Source organism: Somniosus microcephalus, chromosome 3 (genome assembly GCF_052327205.1).
Source record: "Somniosus microcephalus isolate GS21.2 chromosome 3, FLI_Smic_1.0, whole genome shotgun sequence".
In the NCBI taxonomy this organism is placed as follows: domain Eukaryota; kingdom Metazoa; phylum Chordata; class Chondrichthyes; order Squaliformes; family Somniosidae; genus Somniosus; species Somniosus microcephalus.
The window spans coordinates 72,856,006-72,880,220 of NC_140989.1; the positions used below are offsets into that span (position 1 = coordinate 72,856,006).

Consider the following 24,215-nt stretch of genomic DNA (forward strand, 5'->3'; position numbering starts at 1 on the left):
GGTTGCAACTGTGTAGCAACCTCGGCTTCTAAAGTTCCTGCCATTCTTTCCTCAAGCAGGCTCGGCGGCTGCAGCGAGAGGGGGACGAGGATGTCTAATGATCATTTGTAGGTCTTGTCCTGAAAATAGATGATAGATTTGACAGCTGAACCACTGTAGGCCTGGAGATCCTGGCGCGTCAGTTGCAATTTTTTTTTTTGCTTGGTTCAGTTTTGTTGTGACCACATGGGGCTGGTGGTGGGAAGCACGTTACGTGCTTAGAGATAGCTTGTTCCTGACCATATACAGTTTATGTGTCTGTGTGAGAGTGCGTGTGTGTTAGGAAAATGTATACGGGGGAGAAAAAGAAAGACAAGTGTATGTGTGTGTGAGAGAGAGTCTGTGTGAGAGGAAGAAAGTCACATTGAATGCTGGGCCGGCGTGCCGCATTAGCTCGGCGAGAAACAACATGATATCCGGCTGTATTCCGAGACATTTAGTGGCAATAAAGCGCCGGCAGCCGAGGAAACTAAACCGTGCCGATTAACGAGACGGTCCTAAAACGGCAATGTGTAACTTGTAAGCTGTAGCAAGACCTACCATGACAACCAGTGTATATTTCGAGTGGATTTAGCCAAGTTGTTGTCAGTGAGGAGAATACGCTCGTTATACTGGAGGCCCGCTGCTTCCCAGGACGTTGCAGCAAACAGTACACAATGCAAGCTTCTAATGCAGTGTACACATATACGATTGATTCTAGATTTAGCCTAGACTGGATGAATTACTGCAACAATCGCACTGCAATGCATGCCGTTGCCAGATTGTTTCATTATTTATTTACACACCTTGAGAAACACAAATCTGAGGTACGTGGATCGGAAAACTCTGCAGGCCTCTGAACATGTAAACTATCTGTATCATGCATTTGTAAAGCTATACGTTAAAAGAAAACCACTTCAAATAGGGAGCTGGTTTCTTGTTTACGTTGAAACAGTGTCTTGATATGATACGGTCACATGCAAGTTGTTGAACTCGCCCTCCACTTAAACCCCTCGTAGTGGCACTCTTGAAATTTGATACCATTGCTTTTTAGTGTTTATAGTGACGCGGAGTGCCTGACAGTTCCTGCAAATCAAGGACTCTGGTTTACCCACGGTGTGCTGGTGGTACTTTTCCCCATTTAAAACCAAGATCCTTCTTCGTCTTTGAGTCACGTCGTTTTCTCATTTTCGCGGCTGCATATATGTGTTATCTATATTATATATCTGTTTTAAAAGTCTAGAGGCAAGTTGCAAAAAAATTTAGGATAGGGTTAGCTTAACTGCTCTTTCACTCAAAGGTGTCGCCAGCACTTTCGCTGATATTCCGTCATAGCGAGGATCCAGCACTGGTAAGTTTTACGGTAGAACACTTTAAAGAAGCAAAAATAGTGTTTCAATCATATATACTTATTCCTACTGTAATATCATTTAACAATACAGCTCGGAACGGTTGAAATAGGAGTTATTAGTGTTGTCAGGGAATTTGCTGCTGTTATTTATTTAGTTCGTTTTGTCACTATTGTGTTTTTATGCTTTTCTTTGCATTTATGGGAGCAGTATGACCATTCACCTGCATTAGACAGCATATTCATTCTATCTACTTATTTGTTACGCTGAAATGGAGTTGATAGTATTGCTATGACGTGTTTAATGTTTAACTCATTGCTTTTACTTATTAGTGGTGCATCTGCTTGATTTTTCACCAAGTTAAAAATGCTTCTTCCCAATATGTTGTGTGTAGAAGAACATTTATATGAAGAGTTAACACACTGGTAAACAAATCTCACTACAAATCTTAAGCTTGGTCCATAATTAATATACAATGCCTGCAGTCAGCTGATCAAATGCCCTCTCCTTGGTAACGCAGGTTGATAGATCCGTTGTGCTTTCTGAGAAATACTTGCACTGGGTCCAAAAGCTGCACACGGTTTAACTAGTGAATGTGAAACGGTAACCATAGCTTCCAGAGCTTAAAACAAAAACTATTGAATTCATTTTTTTGTGAGCTTGTCAATGGAAAAGACACACAGAACAGTCAAACATTGTTGGGTGTATAATGATGTTTGAACTATTTATTGTAACACTGTAACTGTTAGCACATTGGATATTATGTGCAAATTCAAAACCAATATCCCGAGAATTACCAAGCACAAATGACCTGTCACAGTGTTTCCTGCATCATTTCCCATCCCCAAAATAAATCAAACAACAAATCATTCAAAATGTAAATAGGTGTTTAGAAAATTCAAGTATTGAAAGTGTGGTACTGACAGCAGCGAGATGTCGATTTTAGATAAGGTGACTGTGTAGCAGGTTAAAATGTGAACTCATCAATTCTTTAATTTCTCAATTTTCTGATTGCTAGATTGTTTCTTCTAAGACTTTCCGATTGAATACTGGCAGTGCTACCATTAATTAGTACCATCATTAAGCTTATGATCATTATTTCTTGTAAACAAAAATATTGTGAGATGTGCAAAATATGATTTGTTTTACTGCAAGATGAATATGCTGGCTCTTTTTTTAAATGTTGCTGTTAGGAATTTTAAACAAAAATATAGGTGAGGAATGATTTTACATATTCAATCATTAGTGTCCCTTAGCTGTACTAATGGGCTAGATGGTTTGACATGAAGTTTAGACAAAAGTATGCATTGTCTCTTGATGGCTAGAGGACACCTTGCTTACTTGGCAGCTAAACTGCTGCTTGCCAGGTGAGGTAAATTCATCTGCAAATGAAGGTACTTTGTAACCGAGATGGGTTTCTGAGGGATATTGTTTTATTTAGAAAAATAAAATTGCTTACAGAATGCACCCATTGCAGGTGCATGTTTTACATTCAAATATCAGGTAATGCATTTCTAATTTTTCTCCCCCTCCACTCCACCCTAGCAGCTGGGAAATCTTGACTTCATTAGACTGAGCATGTTTGCCTCAGGCTCTTTGAAGTAATTGAGTTGTAACTCAGGTTAGGTTTTAAGGGTTTGAATTGTTATTTTAGGTTTTATGGTTAGATGCTCTAGTTAAATTTTAGGTTTATGATTAAATGTAAGGCTACAAACTGGGGTCAGTGCACTGTTTTTAAGGTTCACATTCTGTGATTCTGCCAAATGTTCTGGTTACTCTTTTGGGGGTTATGGCTTATAGTTGAATCATAAGTTTTGGGGTTTTATTGGTTTGATGTTTAGGGTCTTTCAAGACACAAAGATAATTTTAGAGAAATAGATGCAAATGACATATACACCAGGAAACAATTAGAAACATAGAAAAATAGGAGCAGGCGTAGGCCATTCGGCCCTTCGAGCCTGCTCCGCCATTCAATATGATCATGGCTGATCCTCTATCTCACTACCATATTCCCGCTCTCTCCCCATACACCTTGATATTAAAAGGGCACAATCGTCATGAAAAGTGTTTAGCCAAGCATTTTTTTTGGAGAAGATGGGCTGTGTGGCATTTTTGTCGTCATGGTGTAATTTTGCCATTATTGCATTTTGCTTACCTGAAAACATTGTGTCATGCACGTTGTACTGCAGTTGTTACACTGTATGCTACAGTACAGTCTGGCAATTAAAATGGCTGACTCTAAGTTGTGCTTTGGAGCAACTCTTACTGATTTTGTAGGACTTGGCCTGAATAATAACATCCTTTTAACATATCCAGTTAGCAGACAACAAAGAACTTGCTGGGTTTACATCTGGAGCCACAAGCAAACAAATATATAGTTATTATACTGGCTTCTGGCTCAACTTCTGTTATTCCAGTTTACAGTTTTTCCGAGGATGGTTTCCAAGAAGTTTCTTCATGTTTAGCTCTACAGTATAACTTTGCTAGTTTCTAATGGATGTGAAGCTTTTCTCACATGTCACAGAATCTGGAAGCTGTTGTAAGAACATGTTAGGACGTACTGTCAAGTGACCCACTGTGCAACACTAGATTCCTAGATTATGAAACCCATGATGAGAATGGCTCCATAACACCTCCTCCCTCCTCCCTGAAAAAACAAACTCAGTCCAGAACCTATAAAGTTATGCTTCATTATTTTTTATTCTAATCCCCATGTGCTCACTTATGTTTTCCCAGAAGGTTGTTACTACGCTATAGTGGCTTTTTAGGTAGAAGGTGGAATGGGCTTAGTTAACAATGACTCCAATGTCAGGGCTCTTTCATGACTGTCAGAAGGGAGGCCTGCTTATAGTAGGATGGGTCAGTTATGACCTTCATTATTCTTCATGCCTCAATTTTTCAGTGAATCATACAATTATATAAAATAAGTTTGGTGTGTGGAATGGCATATCCTATAAATGTACCTTTTATCTTAACTTCAGAAGAGTGTGTCCTTTTGGACAAACTTAACATCTCCATTTCTCATATCAGGCAATTTTCTGGCCTTTGAGTGAGACTGACAGTTTAGTGCCACATTTATGGATAGCTTTATGTGTGGTTCATGTTTGCTCAGGACTGGCTTGAGACTATTCAAATCCATTTCACTTGGGACTTTTATAAGTTGTTAAGCAGGTGACATTTGTCTCACCTGTTTGGGCTAGTTTCCAATCCACGTCCAGGAACTGAAAGGATGGTGTTCTTAACCTACTATCTTACCCAATCATCTGTTATGGCTCCCTCCCTCAATGGCAGAGTCAGTTGGTACTACATTTCCCCCTTTAAAATAGCAGGATTGTGTAAAACCTTTATACTACTTATGTTAAAAAGGCGCTGGGCTTCTTTGAATGAGTTTGGTTGGATACAAGTTAATAGGTTGGTGCAGTAATATTTTAGAAACGTTACTGATGCAGCCTGGTGCTGTGCACATTGGTACATATGAGGTGATTCTTTTGAAATTATGCTTGTTTCACAAATTAATGAAGCTGTATGGCGGTTTGGTGGTTGCAGTTCTACAGTGTAACAATCCCTCCTAAGAGACTGAAGGTTGAATTCCAGTTCGGAGTGCTGTTGATTCTTTGACTCTGCCTAGAAAGTGAGTTTTCTAGTCTTAGTTGGATCAGCTGGGAAATGGAAGGAAAATGGTCAGATTGGGCTCAGTTCTTCACTGTTATGTTAGGTAGACTAAGGAGAGGCATTAATAGTGTTTTGCTACTTTCCTGATCAAGAAGGATAGCCTGGATCTTGGGGTTGGGGCGCTAGGAGACGAGCAAAAATAAATGGTAAAACATTGCAAATACATGTGACGTGCTTTGCAGCCCTGTTGTCACTGAAGTGAAAAGAACCAATCAACATACATGGTTTCGAGTTAATGGAAACAGTAAGTAATGTTGGTGGAGGTTGGCAATCAACTCAGTTAGACAGCTATTATCTATTTAAGGAGATTCCAATCCAGTGCTGGTCTTCTTAGGCTGGATTTTACACTGTCAATGCTCAAGTTGTGTCTTTGGGTTCTGCGATATTCGAAATGAGTGCATTCAAACAGAAGTGACAGTAATACTGCAAAAATCATAGCAGTCTGTATTCAGCAATTGACCTCTTGCAATATTCTATTTGTTTTCTTTTCCTCAGCACGATAGAATAGAGCACGTGAGGAAGCTAATTTAGTGAGAATTAATTTTAAATATTTTAAATTAATAGACCAAGAAAAAGAGATGCCATTTCTTAAATTGGATAATTGCTGTTTTAATATCAGTGTTGCAACATTAGGCGCCACTGAAGTGACTCTATGGAAACTAATATTTGATACATAGAAGTTACAACACATAGAAATATATAGAAATTACAACATGGAAACAGGCCATTTGGCCCAGCCAGTCCGTGTCGGGCTTTAATAACTGGATTTAGATTCTTAGAATTAGAAATTAATTTTGGGGAAAATTATCAATAGACCAGAAGCAATCACACTACACTGCAGGCTGCTTAACTACTTTATTCAAGCAGAGATGTACATTCGGATAATATTCAACTGAACTTTTGGGGGGGTTGCTAATCCCTCAGGCAGGCTCAGTGTAAAGGGCAAACATATTTATAGTAATCCAAATCAGACTGCAATGAATGCATTGCATATTGCTATATGGTGTACTAATGTAACACAATTGCAAAAAAGTGACATGTAGATCACTTTTTCATATATATTTAAACAAAAAATATAAAGCATCAGAACGATATTTAGATAAACACAAACATTTATGAGTTTCCCTTCAGTAATTTACCATAAATGTGTTTAAAAACAAATGAGACATCACGTAGCTCGATAATTTCCCATGACCGAGTCACCAGCATGAAGCATGTAATTTAGCATGATTTAAGATGCATATCTCTGGGTTTGTGCGTTGTTTCCAGATAGGCTTTAGTTTCCCTGACCTTTTCTGATACATTTTTGGCAATCGCCCCTGCTCATTTCATTTTGCACAGTGTATGCTTGTCACACAGGTTATAGCTGTAAAAGAAAGCAATATTTTTAAGGCAGTCTACATAAATTGTACAGTACCCAATTGCTGATATAAAGTGCTAATATAAATAATACAGCATGCACAGCATTATTGGGAACATACGTATGGTTATGTCAGAAGTGAAAGATGCTGACTTTTTCTTCTATCGAATTTAAGATATTTCTAAAATAATTTTCTGCTCTTTTTTGTTCTTAAGCATATCGTTTCGCTATTCCCTCCATGGCACATAATTCTCTTACTTGTAGAGGACAGGTGGATGATTTGTTTCCTGGCTTCTGCCAATAGTGCCAAACAAAGAATGAGCCACCTGCTCGGAGATTGCATGAGCTTTGACTCCAGCTTTTTGGTTTTTTTTTTCTCTTCTCCCTGTGTGCCTTGCCTCTGTCTACTGTTTTCCCAGACGTCCCAGCTGAGATTGGAATCTCACCACATGGGGAACCATGACTTTAAGCTTATACGCTATCACTTCATGGTGAAGTACCTTGATGCTTGTTGTGCCAATATGGCCGAGAAGATAGTTACAGAGGGACCTGTCTATTGCAGTCCCCGACAGAAGCAGTAAAATTGGCCATTCTTCATGGGTGGCCACTTTATCCGTCACTTCAGCTGCAGTTTTTCTGTAGGATCTCAGCTGTCGTTTGTTGAGGCTCCATCTTTTTAATGTCATGGAACCTACGCATGCATGGGATGGGATTTGAAGCACACAGCTGAGTTCCTGAATTTAATGGTCTCTCTTGGTCCAACTGCTCTTCCACTCAGTTTCTCTCAGTAGTAGAGGTACTTCTGCCTCTCTGCCCCCCTGCCCACCCCATCCATTTCCTCCCTCTCTAGCTAAAATACAGATCTTGCCTCTCATAATGGCTACACACTGGTCAGCCTGAAAGAAAAATTCTCTGACATTCAGGAAATTAAAAAGTTAGAAAGATGGTAGAACCCATTCAGAAAACTCTGACTCCCACCCAATCCTGGGCCCAACTGTTGCTTGTAGTTGTGATTCAATGGGCATAATAGGGACTAGAAGTGGCTGGAATATGGACTACACAGTAGAACTTCCACTGACTTGTGCTCGCTGCCGGTCAAGACTGCAAAGTGTGGCTGGTACAGACCATAAATGCAAATTACATTGTGGAACTTCAGTCATTGAATATTGGTATTTTGTGGACTGTTAATGGCTAAAGTAGTGATCCTATGTAATGTTATGAAGCTGAAAATTATCATAGAGCAAAATAATTCAATGCTTTATGCTGCATGCATTGACAGTGTTTAGAAAAACAATTTCTAGATTCATTGAGTCATTAAATATACTACTAATCCCAAATACAGATGTGTTCTAAAGGCTAAAATGGTGCAACATGTATTAAGTGTTTTAAAAAGTAAATAATAAGCTTAGACAGTCGTGAAATATACTGCGAAAGCCAAATGTATGGATCAGCTCTAACGGTTAAAATGACTACAAAAATATAATTTCCACAATAATGAGTGGAGTTACTGAAAATTTGATTTCAGATTGGCCTGCTTCAATTGAAACATTTGGCAGGAAACGTGAGTGTGAAGTTGCTGAGGTTGCCATACTGCACCAGCTTATTCTGGTTTTAGTCATGCTGGTACCTGTTTAGCCCTGTTTAAACACTCTGTCATCCTAGGTCATTTACTGGGCAGTGGGCAGTCCGAATCTGCACAGCTCTAAGGGAAAAAGAGCAGATGATTGTTTCGGGATCAAGGAAAGGTTGCTGCCATGTAGTCCAGTAAATGGTTTCATGTATATCTCAGTGCTGCAGTCTTCCAGCCTTAAATGAAAGACACAAGAACATGCAACTTTTTCAGTTTAGTTTAAACAGCTTGAAATAATATACAAAAGAAAAGCATGAAATAAAGCAGAATTCTTCAATATACCACAACACACACGTGTTAGGGATGTTGCTTCAGGCTATGGACCCTATTTCATATTGTTTATTGGGGGGGGGGTGGCAGGGGGGCGGGGGAGCACACGCCATCTTGAAAATACCCATCACCCATGATGATTGGGATTGACCTTTAACATCTGGTGTATTCTAGTATGATATCTGCATGTGCATCAGATCGTGTTATTACCAGCAAAGCAAAGTTATAATGTGGTTAGTCTTGATGTTTGTTTGTCCCCTGTTCTTTTAAATTTTTGGCATTCTCAATATGATTAGGCACTTTGGGTAGGAATTGTGATGCGTCACACATGTTTTGGGGGTCCAAAACGGGCGCAACTGAAGTCGAACTCGGGAGTGTGTGGAAAATGCTTGAAGTGCATGCGGTGCCATATTGATCCGGGCGCTCGATAGATGTTCCCTGGCGGCCGCCTGCAACAAAAACAGGAATTATTTAAATATATAATCAGGGCCCTGCCTGAATCACTGCCCCTTTCTGAAATTGTTGTTCATGGACACCCGAAGCAGCAGCAAGGAACACAGCAAAGACCTGCATAGGCTGCAAGAAGAGGGTGAAGGAGGCAAGGGTGCAAGGCTGAGGGTTTTCAGCATGTAAGGCGACTGTGTTTCCACAGGGAGACAGTCACGTACCTGTGCCACCTACTGCTGCGAGAATTGAAGCCCAACACCAGGGCGTGCACTGCACTGCCTGAGGTAGTTAACATCACCGTGGCTCTGAATATTCATACCTTGGGCTCCTTCCAAACTACTTGTGGGGACATCAGCAACATCAGTCAGTTTGCAGTGCACACGCTGATCTGGCAGGTCACTGATGCACCGTGTGTGAGGCGGCAATAGTTCATACCTGTGGAGGCTGACAATTGGGAAGAAAGAGCATTGGGACTTGCCCACATTGCTGGATTCCCGCAGGTGGCGGGCATCATCGACTGCAATGCATATAGCCCTTCGTGCTCCCCATTATGAAGCAGATCTGTTTCTGAACAGGAAAGGCTTCCATTCGCTCCATGTGTAACTTGTTTGTGACCACAACGAGTCATGCAGGCCTGTGCCCGTATCCTGAGAGAAAGAAAGACTTGCAATTGTATAGTGCCGTTCACGACAACTGGATGTCTCAAAGCGCTTTACAGCCAAGGAAGCACTTTTGGAGTGTAGTCACTGTTGCAATGTGAGAGTAGTCATGATGCTTTCATACTGTACTTGTCCTCAATATCCCCTCTAACACCTAGACCATCGGGTGGCAGGCTGGCTGCTGGGGAACAAGCACTATCCTCTCACCAACTGGCTCATGACTCCTGTCTGGAACCCAGGCACTGGCACTGAGCTGAGATATAATGAGAGCTATACGTCAACAAGGGTTCTCACTGAGCAACCTATTGGCGTCCTGAAGCAACAGTTCCGCTTTTTGGAAGAGGTCCTTTAGTACAGCCCAGAGCGAGTCTCAAGGTTCATCATTGCTGCACGCTCCTCAATGTAGCTATTCAAAGGGGAGTTGCTTTAGAGATTCCTGAGGAGCACGAAGTGGAGCAGGAAGATGCAGAAGGTGATGAGGAGCTGGAGGAAGCAGACGAGCATGGCCCAGCAGTACAGCGAGCCACCAGAGCTGTACTGCTGCAGATTATTGAAGAGAGATTCTCCTGATCAATCCCTGCTCTGCCCCCAGCACCAACAGTCCCTCCTTCCATTTGACCCAGTCCTCACACCCACCATATTAATGCCCTCAAACTGTAAAACGTTTGTGTTCCTCTTGCATTGATAAGATTATGATGGCCAACAGGTATTTTACTTCACTACTCCCAACAGCCTCCATTGTTGATTTGATAAATGCTTACATGGCTGATTTCTATCGATAAATCATCTTTGTGCAACCCTTCGTGCCTGTCTTGTGTGCACATTACCTATTCTAGTGCTCCTACAATGTAGTTCCACAGTGGCTACAGCTTGGGACGTGGAAGGCTACTGAAGTTCCACTGAGGGCACTTGAGAATACCATGGTGGGCAACCTCAAGGAGTTTTGGCTGTTGAGGAGCCGGTTACAGACTGCTGGTACTTGGTTTTGGCTGGGGCAGTCTGGTCCAACTGGCTGTCTGGCTCCAACAGCAGCACTGGTTTGAGAGGCTAGCTGGGGAGCCAGCAGGTGCCTGCATCATGGAGCCAAATCCACTCTCAGGGCCCTGAGCCTCAGCACTCCCATTGCTCTGTGCGAGGAAGGCTCACAAAATCCCTACTCACTCTCTCCTTCAGGCTGTGTAAGCCAGAGGAGATGCTGGACCCCAAAACCTAGATGGCCGCTTTCTGAGCTTCCGTCAAATGAGTCCGAGCTGTCACCAGATACTCCATCACTGTGGGGGTTCCTCATAGAGCTGACCACTCACTCTATGTTTGACTGCATGGTCTCGATGCTGTGCACAAAGATCATACACAAGTTGGAGCTAGACTCCTCTACGTTCTCTGACATTGTGCGTGAGCTCTGTGGCAGGCAGCCCAGTCCACTTAGATGGTCCGTGTGGCCTGCCATCAGTCTGCTTATGGGCCATGTCTCCATCTGTACCCTGTTCAAGCAGGGCTAGGGTGCAAGTTCACCCTCCAGTGAGCTACTTCCTCGGCTGTCCTATCCCCCTGCCCTTGCTCCTACACACTCATGCTGGTGAATCTCCACATGCAGACCCCTCTGAATTAGGCACAGTGACGGTCTCTGAGCTGATGACTGCAAGTGTAAGGTCGAGTGACTGCTTCGTGCTCTGCAGTGCTGCCCTCTTCTTCCTCTTCCTGTTCTCCTGAGGGCCATGTGCATCTCCTGGACATAAAATGTAAGAAAGGGAGAAGAGTTAGCATTTAGTGGCATAGGTATGCAGAGACAGATGAGTGGCTGCTGAAAGCAGCTGCAATCTGTCATGCATCATGTGTAAGGGTGTGATTTAAGTGAGAAGAGAAGGATGGAAAGATGGTTGAAAACCCTGCAGGGCTTGTCCTCCAGCCTAGCAAGATGCCGTGCTCCTGACACCCCCCTGCCCACGATATCCATGATCTGCTCTTCAAGTGGGGACAGTACATGGATGAAGCGTGGTCCTCCCCCTGTGGCTGCCTGCTCCCTGTTACTGGGTGTGACATTGCCTGCAAGAAATAAGGAAACGTGTCAGTGTTTGAGTAGTGAGAGGTTTTGAGGACGTGCAAGTGAGGGTAGAATAGTGTTGTTAGTGTGTGCAAGGTGGCAGAGGTGTGAGGAGGTGTAGGAAGTAATAGTGAGGATAGTGGCAGGCACAGTGTGCTGCAGTAGCTGCTGAAGGAGACAGAGTGAAGTGTGCTGCAGTGATTGTAGGAGAGTGCTGGCAATCAAGTGAGGAAAGGGTAGTGAGTGTTGGGGCAATAGGTGGTTTAAGGCTAATCATAGAGTAATGATAGATATGAGTTAGGAGGCTTACCTTAGCTATCCCTGTGAGGCCATTGAACTTCTTCCTGCATTATTGCCATGTGCTAGGGACCATACTCTTTGCACTGACGCACTGTGCCACCTCTGCCCACTCATGCCTGGCAGCTGGCCTGAAAATCTTCCTGCTGCCTGGTAGATAGAAGATGCCCCATCTCATGCTGACCTCCTCTACCAAAACCTCCAAAGCAAGGCCTGCAAACCAGGGGGGGACCCTTGCAGCCTCTCCTGTGCCGGACTTTGCCCACAGATAGTTGCCTGCAACCAAAGTGCACCTCCCATTTAAGAGGTGAAGGCTGCTGTTAAATCACGTCAGGAGTGTGCAAAATTGTGCCCCCATCAGGCAAGCTGCCAACCAACAGCGTGAGTTACACTGGCAGCCCGCGTATTTTATTTTCATGAGTTCCATGTATATGGGCTCTTTCTTGCAAGCAGGTGATCAGGCGGTCACTCCAAGCGCGAGGTCCATTCTGCCCACAAAAACTCACTCAAAGCAATTTTTACCCCAAAGTTTCATGTACTGTGTTATCTGTATTCACATATCATTAGAAAATCAATTGATCTAACTTCATGTTTTGAAAGGACAAAGAATTTTAAAACATTTTCTGACTTGCATTCTGTCCAGCTCTTTATATGTAGCATTATTTAAGCCGATGCTTCCGGTGGTTTTGTTTCTTCATGTTAAAAGTATATGCTATGGATAAATATGAAAAAAAACCTGTATAATTCCTTAACCATGGCTTTCATGTGCCATAATGAAGCTGAATGGTAGCAAAATACAAATGCAGTAATGTTGAAAGAGCAATATATCTTGCAACACCAACATTTAAATCACTGCCTGGACCAAGCGCCTCTTTATATCACTAACGCACCAACCCACTGCTTTAGAAATGCAAGAAGAGGGCAGGCTGGGTCCTGTTTCTAATCATGTTGAAGGCTAGGTCATAGATCTCCCCGAGTTGGAAGAAAAAATGTTTGTGCATATTTTATGTGCAATTCTAATTTAATCTTAAAAATAGATGGGCATACATAAACCCTACACAGTCATATATGCAAATTCAATAAATGATTCCCAGCTAGCTCTGCCTGATCAGAAAATGTACTGTCGGAGGTCCACCAATTTTACTGGTCCAGTCCCAGAATATCATTTAAGTGGCTGCTTGCTGCTGAACAGCAGGTTCTGTTCCCTGATTACAAGTCATTTGCACATAAAAGTGATGCTATCTGACTTTGAATTTGGCTTATGATCTTTTTTTGTAGTGAACATTTACCTAATTCCTTTTGTTTCCCCATTTAAATTATTTCCTTGGATTTTTATGGACATTGGCATGATTCAGCACACTAAGGATGTACAGTGTAGTATTCTGTAGTATTTATAGAAGGGAGTTAAAATATCAGACAGCATTGAAGTTTCTCACATCCTGCACAGAGTTACAAAATAAGAATTATATTTTTGGATTCTCAAAGCTGATTGACCACTTCAGTTATAAAAACTTGCAAGCATTTTGTGCTGTTGTCTGAGAATTATATTGTACTATAGAGGAAGAGATTACACAAGGTGATTGTTAATGATTTGCATTGGTAGAGTTTAAAAAACAAAGCTGTTTGCTGATATCCGTAGAGCATTTCATTGCATTTATTCCTTCCAGAGAGTTCTGCACCGATCTGCAGTGAAAATGTTTATACAATATATATTTTGATATTTTCTCTGTGATAAACCCATGTTATTGTGTGTTGTTGAGAGCAAAACAAAAACACAGTTGTGTAATAACATTGTAGTTGGAATTGCTCCCCCCATTGTGTATGTGTTTTGTAGCTATACAAGATTCAAAGTCAGCTGCGTAGAGATACAAATTGCTTACTAATCTACGTACAGCTAATTTATATTGGATAGACTTTAATGAGATGCACCCAATCTTTTTACTTGTGCCATGATTAGAATCAAGCCCCAGGTCTTGATAAATATTCCATCAGAGTATTCAAATTACCCTTAAGGGCATTAATATAGGATAATAGATGGCTGGCAGTGAATTACAAGGCAGTAATTCAATCGAGTGGCTCTGATGATGTCATAAATTGAGAGTACGAAGTGGCTTCGGAACATTAGCAGACCCCCTCCTTCCCGGATTTAATTACTACCTTAATCCCACTGCCAGCCATTACTTTCTTTTATATATATATATATATAATATATATAAATGAATACCTAGACAACCTTCAACAATTTTGGGTGTGTGGTGGGCACAGTGGATTGGTAAAGGGCTGAGGCTCAGGTTTGATCATGCTACTCCACTGAGTTGCTGATTTCAGTTCATTTGTATTGGGTGTGGGGTCAATTCAAGGCAGGTACTTCCCATGTTTCCACTGAGTTAATTCCAGGGCATTCAACTGCACCTCTGTCTCTTAGGCATTGGCGGGGGCCTGGGAGGACCTACCCAATCTCTATTCCAGTATAGATGCACAACTAAGCGTAAGGCAAGGAGAGGGTGCCCCGAATAAAATATTTTGGCCTAATGTTATTTTAAGTTTAGATGCACAACATAATTTGCAGCCAAAGGCTCACAGAAAATCCAACTGAACAGCCTTAATCTGGAGTATTCGTCTAAGAGAGTTGTTTGAACATGCTGTTATAATGGTTGTTTGGAAGTTTTCTGGCTTGTGTAGGAGTCATTTTTGGAATAGCAGAAACAAGACTTTTGAAAATGAAACATTCAATTGAAACTCATAATGTGTTCTTAAATTGTAACCATTTTCTTTCTTTTGGTTGTTATTGTGTATAATTTATTTATACTAATTTCCCCGTCTCATTTTGAAATGGTTTTCTTTTCCCCCCATCCTACTTTTTAGGTTCCCCCGCACCATGCATCATTCCCTGACCAAGAGGGTAGTCAGGCAACCAGTAGCCAGAGTTTTAGTGGCTTTGTAACCAGCCACTAGGTGTGTACAGTAGATTGATTTCCCCTTGTTATTTTCCTTCCTCTGATGGATCAGCTGAGTCTTTTGTTGAGCGACTAGGTGAAGGGCTAAGGCTCATAGTGCTGAACATTATCAAGGTTGATGGAAAGATGACCTAAGTGCTAGAGTGCTAATTAGCTAATGCTAAGGAATCATTATTAAACATTGTAAATTGTAGGAGGGAGGAGAAATGGAGGGATGTATAGATTTGCATCATTTTGAAATCCTGGGAAAGAATGGGAGAGAGTGATTAGTTTTGATTTCAATACATTAAGGTGCAGGGAGGGGGAGATATGTAGGATGGTGCACTTTGAGCTTAGATCCCTTCTGTTGATGGATGGTGAGCACCTGTTAACTATTTGTTTAGGCAAAAATTGTCCAATTAAAACGTGATCTTTTTTCCCCCTTTTCTCCCTCCATTGAAGACGCTGGGGTGCAGTTCCACAGGTGTCGGCAGCCCTCCCTAACTTCGCCCAAGAGCCCATTCTTCATGTGGAAGCTTAAACCGTGAGTATCGGCAGGTTGTTTCACTCTGAAGGGCATAAACCCTCTCCTCTCCCCATGTCCGCAGATATACATTCCAGCAGTGGTCACTGGATAGTGATCGGGAACTGGAACCTTGGCTGATTTCCTCCCTCTTCCCTTTCCCCTTCCCTAGTCTGGAGACACTGAGGTTTATTGTAGCGCCCAATCACTATTCCAACTGCGATCAGCACAGATCAGAGACTGAACTTGGGAGCTTACAGTTCTGTATGGTTCAGTATCATATCCAGTGATACATTATACCCCACTGACCAATCATTTTAGATTTTTTAGTAGTCATATTCTCACATTTGACCATGATACTTTCTCCTCAATACTCAAGATTATTGGGTGACATCGTGGAAATATTTTTTGCGTTTCTAGGTCACATGATCCTCCCATAATATTTGAAGTATCTGATCTGAAAACCAACATAGCAGCGATCCTGAATCCCAGGTGAACAGAAACTGCAACTCTGAGAAATAAATAAACAAATACCTGAGATTAGAAAGCAGTCCAGTGACAGCATGTTGTGCCTATGTATTACATTTTTGAGAGCTAAAATGTGGGTTTACATTCGCACTCCCCACATGTTGAGTGACTGAGTCATTGGGAGGAGCGGGTGGAGGGAGACAAAACAACATATCAAGTGGAGGTGAAGGGTGAGAACTCATCAGCTTGAGTGCCAGTGCTTGACGCCTGGCAACAGGTCGTGTGTCTGCTGTCTCAGCGGGGGAGTCATGCACAATAAGAAGGGGAGCTTCAATACGAGACACAGAAAAATGGCACATTGAAAGGGCCTGACGGTATTTGTAGCCTTTATTGCAGTCAGAAAAGTTCTTGATGCAGATGTTTCTAACGCGCAATAATGTACTCATCAGAATCGGTGAGGATTCAGCTCAAAGATTTGTAACCAATCTGGAGAAGGAGAAATGAAACGAGGATAAATCTTATTTTTTTCGAGGAGAAAGCTGTGCTTTTGATAAAATAAAATTGGAGAGTAATAAATTCATCAAACTAAAAATGCAGGAGCTAATAGACTGCTCAAGTTTCAATGCATGGAAAGTAGAAAGCAGGCTCCTATTACTGCAAAGATACACAGATGCTGTCTGCTTTAATCGCTTGGTCATGGTTGGCAGACAGTTAGTCATCACAGGCTATGACAGGGTGAAAGCAGGGTGCCAGGGTCCCTTGCAAGTGAAAATTTGATGCAGAAAATGTTCTCTTTCTCCCTCCCTAGAAGTTAACAGCAACATTTTACTTCAAATCATTAGTCTCGCATAACTCAATCAATATGGATTTACTCAAAAATCAATTTCCTACCGCAAATATGATTGTTAAATAATTCACAAGTAACAAGCCCTCTGGCACCTGGAGGTTGAAGGGGGGTAAGTGCTGAACAAGATTTAAAGCAGATTTCAATTAAATGAAGAGAAAAAAAAATATTAACATTCAGTCAGCCTTTGAAACTTTTCTTCGCTTGGCCAGAAAAATCTTCTTTGGGAAGGGGAGGGGGAAGTGGAGGAAGAGCACAGCAGAAAGCTGCATAAATCAGCGCAGGTGCAGTGAAGCAAACTTAACTGTTCAGCATATGTAAGTGCAATCTGAAAATCATTGTCTTGCAAAGAACACTTGAAATTGGTCCCTAATGGCCTCTGCTTTTGTCATATGGTCTTGATTATAACGATAAAATTGCATTGCCATGCCTTTAGTGAGAACGAGGTGGATGAATAATTGTTACGTGGGTTGAATACAGTGCGTGCGTGGGTGAATCAGGACAGCCACTGGACATGTACTTTCTGTCTGTGAAGCAGTTTTCAAAGAGTCCACCTCTCATGCCGAAAGGTACCTGCTGTAGCAGTGCTATTTTATTGGGAAAACCAGCAGGGTACTTGAAGGTGTGTGCAAACCTGGTGCAGATATGATGGCTGATTCTCTGTTCGCATCAAGCTCACTAATAAATTCTAGCTAATTCATTTTTTATTCTCTCTAGGGGTCTGCTTGCAGACTTGACTTAACAGAGGAAGCATCATGTTACTTCCTTTAAATAATTGATGTCTCTTGGCCTAAGCCAGCTCAGAAGAAAATCTGAAAATAGTGACTGATTAAGTAAATATGTAGCTTTTTGCATTCCTGATATGTGGCTGGGATTGCTGTCATTGTATCTTTGTGTAGAGCTTTCCATTTCAGAGGATGTATATTTGACAGATTGCCATCACTATCAAAACTGCAATTAAAGAAACCGTTGTCCTTTTAGTTTGGCCTACATAGGCAGTTTTCTGCAACTATTACAGAGGCAGTTCTGCTTAACCACTTTCAATACATACTGACCATAGAGTTTGCTGGAAAAAGTGATTTCTCAATGAAGTGCAGGGTAATGACTTCACAATCGTTTATGTTTCAGCGTGATCGTCATCACAAATCAATGATCCCGAGTGCTCTGGCAGTTGGCATCCTCATTGAAATCCAGTATCAGCAGAAAAACAAACCCAAAATGGAATAAAACCAACCCATACAATTTACTGTATGTATTATTAAAAATAACAGATACCTTGTAGTGATTACAAGGCAGTAATCTAATCTCTGAGTTTGGATGACAGTTATAAACCACTCAAGGTTTGCTCTTGCGGCTTATGACATCACCTGAACCCCTCTATTAAATTACTGCCTTGTAATCACTCCTCGGTAACCATTATTCTCCAATACATACGGCATAGCTTATTTTCTAGTAATCCACTCTGAACACCAACTTGTAATGCTGCAGTGGCAGCCATGTGATGCCCTTTTAACATCGGGCCTAATATTGCCATCAAGTTTATTATCCTTTCACCTACGTGATTGCTATGAACAGTGTACTACATACTGTAATGAATAACTAGAGTTGCTCGTGAGTTAAGGCAAGCGTTCAATCTCTCTTCTGTTGATGTAAATTGTTTGAATTTTGCTGTCTTGGTTCACAGTGCAATTGAAATTTGTGATTGTTGGCTTAAACTTGTTGAAAGCCGTCCATTATTTTGCATCTTACCCCTTATAGACAGTTTCCCGATGTTGAAAAAAATAATTAAAATAAAACCATATGAATTTTCGCTTGGCTATAAGGAAAAGATTGTTATCACTTAACATATTGGAGTCTGTATAAGAGTGCTGAGAAGTGGGATTAACTTTGATATTTTAGTTATTGCCTGATGCGGCCACTCTTCATCGGGGGGTGGGGAGGGGGCAGTTGATTGTTGTCAGGCTGTTAAACAATGAGTGGGATCACATCAAGCCTGCGTCTGTCCTCACCTGACATCATCAAGTGACATTGAAAATGTGCACTTTCGAGCACATCTCAGGATGGTGATCAAGACTGATTCCCCTCCGCAATACTCAACCAGGGACACTGAGGCCAGGTGTTTTTCCCTCATCGCCGCTCCAACTGAGATTGGCGAACCTGGGATTGTTTTGGTCATCACAGCTTCTAGACTGGTATATGCAATCATTAGATTTTTAAATTATTTTTTCTAGAGGTCCTTTCTGAGGAGCCCTTTAATTAAACTTTTACTGTGCAGTAAATTTTAATATTCCTCCACTCAAAGAACTGAAGTATTTTTTTGTTTGTGAGTGTAAGTGTTAAACTATTCTTTGCAATATCCAGCTTGGTGGTTAAAGCTCTGTTAAAGCGGTTTGTGTATCCATGCCACTGACTTTTGTTCTTTGATCTGGGTTCCTGCCAAGTATAGAACCAACACACATGGTTGAACAGCCAAGGTCAGTGAGATGAGCACACAAACTATATATCCTGAATCAAACAATACAGTAAAAATCTGAGTCTTTTTACAAAACAGAAGCTATTAAGAAGCTTTGAACTCTGAATCTGTACATCAAGGAAGCAGTAATTTTGTGATAAATATGAAGCATTACAATTCTCTGACAAAGAGCTGTATAGTATATAGGTCTGAATGCCAGTCACCAAACTTAATAGTGCAAAGTAATTACTGTATCGCAATAGTTAGTTGGGGTGCTTTTATTGTAAGGTCAATCAATGTGTTAATGGAAAATAAACCAACATAAACTATTTGCCACAGCCTAAAACCTTTTTGAAAAAAAATCCAATAAAAAGTAAAAATGAACATCTGATGACTAACCTTTTTAATCAAATAGTAATGATGAAGGAAACATTAGTGCATGGACTCACTGATCACAGTTACAGGGTAAAAAATCTACCTCATTAGTGCCTACAATCCAGGTTGCCATCTGAGGATATACAGAGTGGAGATGTGATGCTTTCCCATGAAGCAAGGGAGGGAAAATCAGAGGAGAAGGCAATCTATGCCATTCTTGTGCACCTCATAGAAACTATTACAGAGTGATATGGGCAGAGACTTGGGAAAACCATTGCCTACATTTCCTGACCTGTCCTTTGCAAAATACTTGTACTGTAGCAGGGTGGATCAATGGCACTGGAGAGGTAATAAGTTATAAAATAGAGAAAATTCAAATTAAAGGCAGCCCTAGTGTCACAATACAGTTCTGCCTGCTAGATGTTCAAAATTAAGCATATGCCATATATACTAATTCTATAGTTTCAGATAATTATTGTATCTTAATATTTATGTTACTTGCGCATTAAGGCCATAGGGTGTGTGTATGTTACAATATAGAATCCAGTATCACAAACTAGCCAACTATGGTTTTCCAATAAACCATGCAATTAACAGTTTCTACATTTAATATTAAAATAATTACATTGGTAAGAAAGTTGACCATCTATTTCAACCTATCCTCATCAACTAAATAATTAGTTAAGGTAAACTGTGTTCTTTATACAGTAATGCTGTATCATTAATTATTCAGAATTTCCGCCAAAGGTGACATTCAGCAGTTCTAACCGTTGATCGTACACACAAACTGCTAACTGATTCAAGACAGAAAGCATTTGTTGTCGGCAATTATTAAACTGTACAAAAACAGCAATAATAGTTATATAGTGCTTTCCAAGCACAAAAAGTGAAATTATGAGGAGATTTATACTTCAATTACAGAACTCTTTAAAGGAAAAAATTCTTCATAACTAAGATCCCAAACACAGAAAAAATACTATTCTGGCAATTTGGAAGCAAATCTCAAGTTCAATTCAATTTCTGGTTGGGCTTTAAAGATTACATTTAGTCACTGAACTGCTCAACTCACATCACCAAGTCCACCATTTTGACTATAGTATGAGAGGAGTTTACACAAGGTGCAGGTTGGGCAGATTTCTGACATAAAGCTTATTTCTGGACACTGTTTTGTATTCAGACTCAGTAGCTATCATTTGAGGTTTGCTACAATACTTTTTAAAAAAGTTTTAAGGGCTTTGAGGTATAGAAATTCACTTGCGCCTATTCACTGGCTCTGGTAAGTGGAGAATATCATGTCTTACTTGTTTATTTGTATAGCAGAGCCAATAATAAATTTCCATGTACATTTATGGGGTATTATGGAAAAAAAAAATTAAAAGCACATAGCAGTTTTCAGCATAATTTACACATTGTAATAAGAAATTAGTACAATTTGGGCATTTAATATTTTGACTATTTTTCACTATTGGAAAATGCACAGCATAAACTCTCATACATTTTAGATGAGACTGCCAATAGATCTTAAAATGCAGTATAACCTTTTTAGATTTTCTGGGCATAAAACCTCAATGTCCACACTTCATTCAATCAGCAATGAACAAAACAGCAGGGTTAAATAACTGACTTTAAAACTAAGGATAGAGGGTTATAGTTATCTGAAATAAATGACTTCTTTACAATCCTAGGCATCATTCTTGCACAGAATGTTGTAATCTATACATTTTTGGCACATATCATTAAAACTGTAAATGCATGTAATGAAGCTTGAAATTTTAGGACCCAGAGAATTTTTAAAAATTGCATTGCAGTTTTTTTTTTATAAAAAAGGTCAAAGGATGAACTCTCAAATATTGACCTGTGAGTCTTCGCTCAATTGTGGGGAATGTGTTCAAGATTTTGATGAGGGGTAGCGTAAGAAATCATTTGACAGGTCTGACTAGAGAGAACCAGTGTGGGGTCAGGAGGAGCAGGTGATGTCTGACCAGTTAACCGGAGTAATTTGAAGAGATTACCAAACTAGTGGACGTTATCTACCTGAATTTGAATTGTTGGGGCTATTTGTATTGGAATGAGGCAGCAGAGTGAGGGGACGTGAATGGTGCCAGAGTCAGGTGGAATATAAGGAAATATTATTTTACCAAGAAAGTAGACAGTTTTGGAACAGCTTATCAAGGGAGGTTGTAAGGATAAGTAGTTTAGATCTCCAGGGTAAATTGGACAAATATCTTGACGGGAAGCACATTATTGGATACAACTGCTAGGATAGTAGGAAAGAAACCTGCCAGGATTTATATTCCTTTCCACTTCGAGAGTTTTTATGTTTCTACCTGCCCCACATAATGGGCTGATTCATAAAGTGGCTGGAAGGTAGATAACAAAAGGCTGTGGTACTTGGGAAGGGTTGGGCTACAGTTGTTTATAAATGTCTTAGAATATTCTCCAAGGTGTCTTAATTTTTCAGGTAACACCAAATTGGGTGCAGCGGCCAATGCTGTTGACCAATGTGTGATAATTCAAAGGGATCCAAAGGTGAGGTCAGTGGGCAGAGAGCTGGCAGACGGTATTCAACACAACTAATTGTAAAGTGATGAGATTAGGTAGAAGAATTTAGATTATATATTAAATGGCAACATACTTGAGGTAAAAGAGCAGGGAATAGATCTGGGATTTTGGTGGATAGTTCATTAAAACAGTCCACTATTTGCAGGTGCTGAAGAAAGCAAATGAAATGTTAGAATGTATAGCTAGGAGTGTGACTTAAAAATGTACAGAGGTCATGTTGAAGTTGTTTTAGACCTTGATGAAGCTGAGTCTGAAGTAGTTTTCAGTTGTGATCTCCCTATGCGGAAAAGGTGATGAATTATTGGTCCAGAGGCAGGCTAAGAGGCTAATTCCTGAATTTAGAGGACTGAGATATGAGGAAAGATTGTCTAGTCCGAAACTTTACTTTCAGGAAAAGAGAAGAATGAGGGGGGCACTTGCAAGTGCTTTTTAAAAAAAAGTATGGAGCAGAATTTACAGTCGGTCTGATGGATACTCTCAGAGTACGCCGTCATACCGCCTTTGAAATTGACTAAGTTTGGGATTTATGCGCTAAATGGCAAACTTGCGATCTGTCAAGTTCTGACGAGACAGATCATCCGCTGTAACTGTCAAATCCTCTTTGCTGGTGCAGAGTTGGGCTAATTGCGCACCAACTGCACAGCAATTATGCAGGAAAATTTTACGGCTAGTGCAAACAGGCACAAGAGCCTGTTTGCACAGTGTAAGGGGAGGGGGGATATGCAATGTTAGGTGAAGCATCAAAACAGCAGCTTGAAATATGGTTTTCAGTGTGTGATGAATGGGCTTAAAATTTGTCAAACTTAAAAGCAGTTAAGATAAAGTAAGATTAAATATAAATAACTTTTTTCCTGGAACAGCAAGTGCTAATTGGACTATTTCAAAAGACAGGTTCTCATAATCTCCAGGTTAATGAACTTGGAATATTTGGAATGTTTTAGAGATTTAGGGCACTTTCATTTTTGTGCATTAAAAATCATGTCTGTAATAAGTTCATGGCTACTACAATATTGCTTAAATAGAAGGCAGGTTCCAAAGCTCTGAGTACGTGTCGCATTTAGAGATTAATTTTTTTCTTGGATGGCCTAAATATTGGAAGTTGACCCACACTTCCACATGAAATTCTGCACCGACTGCCTAACATGTCAGGGTGCACCAGAAACAGGAGGACGGCAGAAAAGCCTTCTCAAATCCAGGCCCTACAAATGAATGGGCACCGGAGATTTCTGTTTCCTGATTGGTGCACCGCCCCATGTGATCTTGGGCATGCATACGCACATGATGCGCCCCTGGGATCCGTGGGCCACTATGCTGCGCACAACTCCGCAGCAAAACAACGCAAGTTTTCAAAGGGGGCCTTGCACCAGGTAAGTGTGGATTTTGTTCGGAGGTCGGCAGCGTACTCCTTAGTTACGCCGCCGACCGCAATTTCAGGGCTTATGTGTATGGAGAATTTGGATTCGGGAAAGTTCTTCTGTCAGATACAAGATACAAGGAGTAGTTTACCATTAAGGATGCCAACAGTAAATGGGAAATTTAGACAACTTTTTTTATAGAGTCTTGGGCCTAGAAATTGGGTTTTGGCTTAGCCAGGGCTTTAGCGCCGGAAATTAGTGCCGGCGCTAAGTCCCCTGCGCACGCCAAAAATTCAGTGGCGCCGCGCCCAAACGGCTGCTGGCGCTACTGAAGGGTCTTAGCGCCTGGAAAAGGGCGCTAACTGCCGTTTCGCGCCGCAATTCCGGCGCTGCGGCACCCGATGCGGTGCAGCAGGCTGGGGAAGTGCAGGCCTCCTCCTTCCGTTAAGGAGGAGCTGCCTGCACCCGGCCGCGGCCCGCGCAAATCTGCTTAAAAATGAGCCCGGCACCTCGGACAAGTGCCGGGCTTGCATCTGTTCCGGGGGGGGGGGGGGAGAGAAGTCCGGGGAGGGAGCTGCGGGCAGGCGGCCGGCGGGAAAGCGGCTGGCCGCCGCGGGGCCTTTAATGCGCCGGCGCTAACTGCAGTAAGGCACCTCTGACAAAACGCTGGTTGCGGCTGCCACGGGCGAGGCGGCCGCAACTCAATTTCGGAGTTTGGGCGGGTTACCACGGCAACCGGGACGCTGCGCGCACCGATGACGTCATCGGTGCCGGCGCAGCGCTACCGGAGCAACGCCGATTTAGGGCCCCAGGGAATTTCACTACTGGCCATAACTCCGGCGCAAGGCCCTCTAGCGCCTCAAATGAGGCGCTAAGGCTACTGAATTTTCAGCCTATACAGCACAGAAAGAGGCCCTTCGGCCCATCGCGTCCGCGCCAGCCATCAAGCCCCGTCCA

The 24,215-nt window shown here is 41.5% G+C and overlaps 1 protein-coding gene across 7 annotated transcripts in view; it reads left to right on the forward strand.

The window, feature by feature from the left end:
- esrrga (estrogen-related receptor gamma a) overlaps positions 1-24,215 on the forward strand; it is a 233,516-nt gene that overhangs the window by 2,311 nt on the left and 206,990 nt on the right. For 3 of the 7 annotated variants that reach the window (XM_085981118.1, XM_085981127.1, XM_085981142.1), the window contains exon 2: positions 15,142-15,223. In XM_085981118.1, the coding sequence (XP_085837244.1) occupies positions 15,207-15,223 (17 nt within the window). In that variant the 5' untranslated portion in view covers positions 15,142-15,206. Of the gene's footprint in view, positions 1-5; positions 108-1,099; positions 1,370-15,141; positions 15,224-24,215 lie in introns of those variants that run through there. The other 4 variants (XM_085981130.1, XM_085981112.1, XM_085981132.1 and 1 more) reach the window with 4 other exon arrangements.